The sequence below is a fragment of the Hipposideros armiger genome, unplaced genomic scaffold, assembly GCF_001890085.2.
Source record: "Hipposideros armiger isolate ML-2016 unplaced genomic scaffold, ASM189008v1 scaffold_321, whole genome shotgun sequence".
Lineage (NCBI taxonomy): Eukaryota > Metazoa > Chordata > Mammalia > Chiroptera > Hipposideridae > Hipposideros > Hipposideros armiger.
This window is the reverse complement of record NW_017731671.1, coordinates 339,197-346,789: the sequence shown is the minus strand read 5'-3', so window position 1 is coordinate 346,789 and position 7,593 is coordinate 339,197. Positions and strand designations below refer to the sequence as shown.

Genomic DNA, 7,593 nt, shown 5'->3' with positions numbered 1-7,593 from the left:
TGTTCCTAAACCCTAGGGAGTTTCAGCTTTAGTCACAGACTCTCTTGTGAGAGAAGTTCTTAAGTCCCCAAAAGCAGGAAGAGGCACTTTAATGGACTGCTATCTATAGAACATCCTCCACCCAAACAAAACCCAAATAAAGCAAAGGAGCCCCCTGAAAGTCCACTAATTGGTGAGTGAGAGCTTTGTCCTGGTGACCAGAGCCTCTGACTGAGCCTCTCGCAGTCAGGGAGAATGGGGATGACACCACAGCCGCACCGTTGCCCACGGGGCCTGGAGGCCCTGGCCTGCAGCGGGAACTGTCACCCTCTCCAGATGTATGGGGACCTGGAGGGAAGCCAGACAACGCTGGGCTCTCCCCTTGGGCTGAGGGCGGAAGCCCTGGGGCCAGTCAGGAGGCCAGGTTCACACCCCAGCGCCGCCATCCCCAGCCTGGGGAGCTGGAGGGCAGGAGGTGCATCCACCTGTAAGGGCTGCTGTGTCACACGAGCCAATAATAAAAGCACTATTAACACCTTCACGTTTAATACCACCATTTATTATTTCTTTACTGTGGTAAAAAAGAGCTCTATTTCTAGAGATGAAACAGCATCACTGAGACATTCTTGGAAGAGAATTCCCTTTGTTCCCTAGCCTTTGTGACTAATTTTAAATCCGTTCACCTGAAGAACAGACATGGCTTCCTAGTGGAGGGGCGTGAGGGCTCTGCCAAGACTCGCTTTTCTTCTGCTTGTGCCGCCCTTCCCTAGGGAACCGTATTCCGGGGCCAGAGGGCGAGCAGGGCCTTGGAATCCGCCTTGACTTTTCAGAGTCTAAGCACATCGGAGGCTGCACACAGAGGCCTACCGCTGGTGAGCTGTGTCTGGGGCCTCGTGGGGCAGGAGGTGGGAACTGGGGAGGGGGACGCAGAATCTGGGAGGCCTGGGGGCCTCATAGAAGGTCTGTTCTGCTCCCCCATGGACTGGACCGTGTAACTTGGGCAAGTTGTGAGTCTCCTGGGCCTGGTTCTCCTCTGAAAACAGGAACACAACCCTGCCGATGGGCCTGGCGGCACCCCTGCCCACAGAAGGTAGAGAACGCGTGTAAGACGTTCTAACTCAGAACCCAGGCCAGCCTGCCCTCTGCAGGCATCCTAGGCCAACACTTCCCTGGTCTTCCTGACCGGTTACCACTGACAAGCCTGCGGACCCAAGATGGGCCCAGGGGCGGCTGCAGGCTTCAAAGGTTCACACACCAACCTGGACTCCGCTCCTCCGCTCTAGAGGATGGAGAAGGGGAAGCACCACCCAGTGGGGAGGGGCACTAGCAGGGGCCACAGGCTCTTCCAGGGGAGGTGGTGGCCAGAGGGGCGTGGCCTGGAGAAAGCAGTGGCTGCTGGGCCTGTGACATGCAGGGTCACAGGAGAACCTCTTCACATTCTGCCCCACACGTGAGCTTCCAGGCCAGCCCCTCGTTCTGAGAAACAGCGGTGGTCCTGGCTGCCTGAGGGCGTGGCCTCCAGCCCTGTGTAGTGACAAGGTATCCCCAAGGGGTCCATCTGCACTGGCGCTCTCTGGGAGGATATTTGTACAGCACCAAGAGCTGGGGGTGAGAGTATGGTGCAGACTGAGGGCTGACTGGGCCCCCACTGGCCCCCACGGCACAGGTTAATTGGCAGGACAAAAACCATCCTGCCCCAGAGGTGAGCCCCTTGTCCCCGTGCAAGATCTCGCTCGGGCTGCACTCCCCGGCAGGGGACTATGGTGCCGTCATCACGCTCTGCTCCCCGTGGTCCACGCTCCAGAGGCGGTAAAACTCAGCGAAGTCCACATAGGGCTCAACACGGCCATCCTCGCCAGGCGGGAGCGAGTGGGCAGGCCGGGAGCGGAAGAGCCCTCCATCCGAGCTGGAGCTGCTGCTCTGGGTGTGCGTGTTGGTGGACTGCAAGGTCAGGGTCGGGCTCTGGCTGTGGGGATGACAGAGCCAATGAGGGGCCTTGCCTTCCAGCCTGAGGACAGGGTGGCCCCTGCCACAGGCCACAGGCCTCTCTGACAAAGGTGACTCTAAGAGCCAGCCCAGACACACGTCCTCAGGAGGAGATAAAACGTCAAATGTGGTTTTAAAGCTCTAGCTATATGTGGCTATTTAAATAACCAGAATTAAAATGGGTCACTCAGTTCCGGTGCTCGATAGCCACACGTGGCTGGTGGCTACTGCACAGGACCCGGAACGTTTCCACCCTCAGAGCTGCGCTGAGTGCGCACGCATTCCAATCTCCAGATCCAAACCTCACCTTTGGCAGGCGGGCCAGGGCTGTTCTCCCAGAAAACCGTCCTTACTCCCTCCTTCTCATTGCCCGCTCACTGGCTGGGTGGGGATGGGTCCCCCGTGTTCTCAGAGCTCCCAGGGCACCCACACTTTGTCACAGAGCATGGAATAGCTGGGAAATACCGGCTAGCCCACCATTCCACACAAACTCCCAGCACCCAGCACCGGGCCAGTCCACAGCAGGGCCCATCTACTGCTCAGGTGCGGGATGGAGGGCAGGGGCTTTCAGGGGCCCAGGGAGTTAGAGGCACAGAAGGATGGCTAGCTCTCCTGCCTGGTCTGGGACCACTGCTAGCACCTCTGCCTCTGTGGACACAGCTGGTGGCTTCCTCTGGGCAGCCCTGCAGGGGTGGGAGGGCCACCCCTACTGCACTCACTAGGGATGCCTATCATTCAACTGCCTGGCAGGTCCCTCCAGCCCACAGTGGTGGCGGCAGCAGAGGCATGGGGGCAGGAAAAAGGGAAGGCCCCCTTCCCGGTAGAGGGAAACAGAGCCACTCTTTTCCTGATGACCTTTCCAATTGGCCACATCTTTTGAGTGGGCTGGGTGTGGCATCTCTATTATTCCTGCAGGGCTGGAATGTGGAAATCAGATCCTGATCTCCTGGTGTGGTGGGAAGGTGGGGGGATACATTCCACAGAAGTGAAGGGGGTGGGGTGGACATCAGACCTGTGGCAGGTCTGCAGTGAGGGAGCCTGCCTGCCCCAACCCCAGGCTCCAGACCCCCTGCTGCCCACCCGTGCGCCAGCCCCCCACCCCCACCCTCTGCCTTAAACTAGAGAACTCACTTCAAAGCTAAAATTGGCTCTGACAAGCCAGTACAGGTCAAACAATGTCCCCCAAGCATGGATGCCATCTGGGAGGCCACCCTACATCACATACTCCAAGACAGGAGAAGAGAGAACAAGAGAACCTTCCTATTCAAAACGAATACATGGGACCAGAAGGGAAATGTGACCAGCAGGCTGTCAGCATCAGCTTCCTGTCCCCTCCCTTCCTGCCTCACCGCTCTGCCCTGGGAAACCTGCACCCCTCCTAGGTCCAGCTTCAGTGAGCTGTTCGGGAACCTGCAGTGCTTCCCTTTCCTGCCCCAGCCTCTAGGGAAGCCTCCCAGGAAGCGGGGGGAGCATTTCAGGGGTACAAGACCCCAGGGCATCTCATCCAAGTCACTCAGCTACAAGACTTGGTCCTGTGGCATTCCTATTCAGGTACAAGGGCTGTCCCCAGGAAGCAGGCCTGAGAAGGGCTGGGGTGGGGGTGAGGGCTTACTTGGTGAGGGTGGGAGTGGCTTCGTCCAGGGTGGAAGCGCTGTGGGCTCCATTGACCAGCTGGCCCTGCGAGGGCATGACGAGAGAGAGGGTCACGCTGGTCTTGCTGGTGCTCTGGGTGCTCGAGTATGGCACGGACACAGGGTATACGCGTCCTCCTGCGGCTTTGGGAGGAAGAGAGTGGTGGGCCACAGCAAGTGGCAGGGGTGGTGGGACAAGGCTGCTGCAGGGCCTGACGGGGGCGGTGTCTGAGGGCTGCAAGGGGAGGCGGTGTCCCAGCCTGGCTCCCCAAGCTGCAGCTTGGCCTTCTGCCCCTTGGGATGGATAAGGAGGGTCCCATGGCAGAGACTCTTCCAGGCCCTGCAGGGGCTTCTACTTGGCAGCACAGCACTGCTGGTGCTCAAAGCTGGAGGAGAATCAAGTGCTGAGCTGTCAGGACAAAAGGGTTACTGCCTGGTTTCCCGTAACAATGCTTTAATCCGAGAGGATGACTGAGCGCCTAGTTGAGGCTGGCCCAACAAAAATAGGTTGCACAAACAACAACGCTAGAGAGCCTCCTAACCCTGGTGTCTGCGGGAGAGCAAGTCCATCTGGGCATGCCTGAGTGCTAAGGCTTGTTTGAAAAAAGAAAGAAGAAATGCAGCCCCAGGACTAACTGTCTGGACGCTGAGCAGCATGGGGAGGGAGTGCAGACTGTGTCACTTCCTGAGCAACGTGACTCAAGAACTAAAAAGGCAGAAAGCAAAGCATCTTGCGTTTGCCCTGACATGGCCCAGGGACAGAACCAGGCTTTGGGGACCTTCTGTCCACATGCCTAGCCTTGCCTAGGTCTCTTCCTTCCAGAGCCTCAGTTTTCCTTTCTGTAAAAAGGGGTGCCATCTTCTTCGGGGTTGTTAATGAGGACTACAGAAAACGTGTGGGTTGAGTGCCGGACACAGAGTAGGCCCTCAGCCAGTGGAAGCCATCGTCCCTATCGTGTGGCCTGGCGGCTCTGCAAGCACTTTGCACTGAGGTCCTCTGGGAGGCAGCTAGGGCAGATGGCATTTCCTCATTTCACAGACAAAAGGGAAAACAAACAAAGGCAGCTCAGAGACCTTGAAAGTCAGAGCGCCCAGATCAGAGCCATAGGCCTCCTGACTCCACCTCCATTCCAGGCAGCCCCCAGCCTCAACTACTGTGCATCCACCCAGCCCCGATGGCCTCCCAGGCGGCTCCCGGTCTGCACTGCATGCTCACCTGGGGCCTGGGATGCTGTGGGCTGGCTCATTTCGCCCAGAGGGTAGCCAAAGTTCCTCACCAGCAGGGTCATGTCCTCGTGCCTCGGGCAGAACTTGGCGCGCTCCCCGCCACTGGCAAAGGTGTCACTGTGGATACGCTTCACCCGGTCCACCACGGCCTGGGCCACAGCATCCAGGGATGTCTGCTTGGCGAACTCAGTGTCAATCATGGCAGCAATCTCCTGGGGGTGGGGATGGGGGTTTAAACCTGGTGAGGAACAAGGGGTCCCGGGGACAGTGGGCCACAACTCCAGAGCCTAATCCCAACACTTAGGGGTCACTGGCCAAGCAGGTGAAGGAAGTCCCTACCAGCCACGCCTGCAATCTGAGCTTTTCAAAGGTGTTCAGGGTAATCCTTCTGGAACTTTCTCATTAGAATATGTGTGACCCTGTGATCTGATTGTTGGCTTTCACACCAATAAAATGGAGATAATATCCACCTTACTGGGTTACTATAAGGATTAAATAACATAAAGGATGTGAGGGCACTCTGGGGATTACTAAAAAGCCCAGTATAAATTATCATTATTATTAAGCTTTCTTTTCTAGAACAAACTTATTGTAGGCTATGATAAGCCAATTTTGTCAGAAAATGAGGATACAAAATGAAGACAGGGTTCCTTAAGGCCCTTAGAGAGGTCCACTGTCCAGTGTATTCTAGAGCCCAGTGGAAGCCAGTGTATAATTCTATCGTGAAAACCAAAGAAAATAAAAAACAAATCACACTGACAATAAGATAAAAAACAAACACAAAATTCCCTATGTGCTGGCTGACCAGAGTCTCTTGGAGGTAGGGGAACAGGGGCAGGTAACAGGAAATGGCCTAGGGCCAGTCAGAGTGGGCTCAGCTCCCACAATGACCAGCTATGTCACCTCAAACGTGACCCTGAACTCTGTGAGACCCAGGTTCCCTAACTGGCTGTGATGGTGAGTTGCTGCCCCCTCTAGGTTACAGTGCTACTGGAAGGAATGATAAGATAAAATAGGTGAAAACCCCTGAACACAGGTATCAGGAGACAATTAGGCACATAAGACATTTTCCTCATAATTTTTAATCAGGAAGGACAAAACAAAAAAGCTTAGCTTCTTACAAGAGTCACAGACGTAAAGAGAAACATGACCTGAACGTATCTGACCAACCCAGCAATTCAGAGTCAGGTTAAAGGCAGCTTCCCTTTAAAACCATCCTTGAACTGACCACTTTAGTGATGACTGTCTGACATGTCCTACAAGGCGTGGGTCCCCACCAGCTGAGGACCTACGTTTATCACACCGAGCCCTCACCACAATCCCACAGAGGCAGATGATATCACCCTCATCTTAGAGACGAGAGCAGGCTGTAAATTATCCGCAGCTGAGAAGGAAGAAAAGGACATGGTGGACTGGAACTAGATGTGGCCGGCATGACTCCTTGGCCAGTGCTCTGTGTGGCAGGCCGCACTGCTCCTGCACTCTCCTCCACGGCCCGGGGCCCTTCTACAACAGTCTCCCGAGCAACGCGTGCCCGTGGACACTCACGCCCACCTCACCCTGACACTGCTTCCAGCCCAGGAGCAAAGCTTTGGGTGGGATGGGTGTTCTTGGAGCTCTGGGCTTTTCCTTCCCCAGCTTTGAACCCTGAGAATGTGTCTGGTGATGACATTTGAGAATCAAAGCTCTGGGTCCCTGAGCACTTGGGCGCTGAGCAGGAGGGCTGGCTGGGTCCCCAGGGGAGCACGCCACCCTGCAGGCTGGCCAGCCGCACTCTGCTCGGGCCCAGCTCACCTGGTTGGCCTGCCCAGGCCCGTGGGCTGCCTCCAGGGCCTTGTACAGCCCCTCGGACATCAGCACCAGGAAGCCAGTCACCCCATCCAGGGGCTGTGCGCCGTGGATTTCGGGCTCCGCGATGATTGGCTTGGACTTGGCAGCGCTGGGGGTAGAGAGTGGAGGGGAGAGCTGTGCTTGGAATGGCCCGCAGGGGACACTTATTCTGCTAAGAGGCGAAGCATCTACCCCAGAATATAAAAAACACACATCTGACAAAAGGAAAAGAAAGAGCAAAGAGAAAACCAGAAAAACAGACCCGTCTTCTGAGGGCAGCTACTAAAATCAAGCTCCAAGGGCTAGAAAAGCTAGAGGGCAGCTGGGGTCAGGAGGGCAAAGGTCAAGTGCCCCATCTGGCCCCACACTGCATTTCCTGTCCACAGAGCCTGGGCAGGTGGGGGGAGGATGGGGCAGTGAGAGGGCAGGGCTCTCTTTTAAAAGCCCACTCCTCTTGGGTTCCTCCAAACAAAGGTCAGGCCGGCTCAGACCCCACCTCCATGCTCGGTCTGCACTGAGGTCATTTTCTGATGCCCTATCAGAGCTACAAGTGGCAACAGTATTTGGAAGAGCCAAGTCTTGAAACAGCCTGACGGCCCATCAGTAGGGGCCTCTGAATGCGGACACAGCCACAGCTGGAATGCCAGCAGCTGGACCAGGAATGCTGCCAGCCTGCATGGGAGGTGTGCAGAAATGCAGGAATGGGCACCTCGTGGAGAAAGAGAGTGCAGGACACTGGGAAGGGTAGGCTTGCACCTGTGTGTTTTGAAAAGGATACCCGCCCCCACCAAACACACACACACACACACACACATGCACGCGCACACGTGCAGGTGCAGAGACTCTGGGGGGCTTCTGGGGAAGGAGTTGGGACCTGGGGTGGGGGGAAGACATACTTTGCACGGCACTGTGTGCATTGTTTAAAACCACATGTGTACTT

The 7,593-nt window shown here is 56.3% G+C and overlaps 1 protein-coding gene across 3 annotated transcripts in view; it reads right to left on the bottom strand.

The window, feature by feature from the left end:
• Positions 1–516: 516 nt before the first annotated feature.
• The window catches only part of TAB1 (TGF-beta activated kinase 1 (MAP3K7) binding protein 1), a 40,339-nt gene continuing 33,262 nt past the window's right edge, over positions 517–7,593 (bottom strand). For all 3 annotated transcript variants that reach the window (XM_019660562.1, XM_019660564.1, XM_019660563.1), the window contains 4 exons: positions 6,618–6,762; positions 4,813–5,035; positions 3,578–3,740; positions 517–1,945 (listed from right to left, as the gene is read on the bottom strand). In XM_019660562.1, the coding sequence (XP_019516107.1) occupies positions 1,738–1,945; positions 3,578–3,740; positions 4,813–5,035; positions 6,618–6,762 (739 nt within the window). In that variant the 3' untranslated portion in view covers positions 517–1,737. The remainder of the gene's footprint in view (positions 1,946–3,577; positions 3,741–4,812; positions 5,036–6,617; positions 6,763–7,593) is intronic.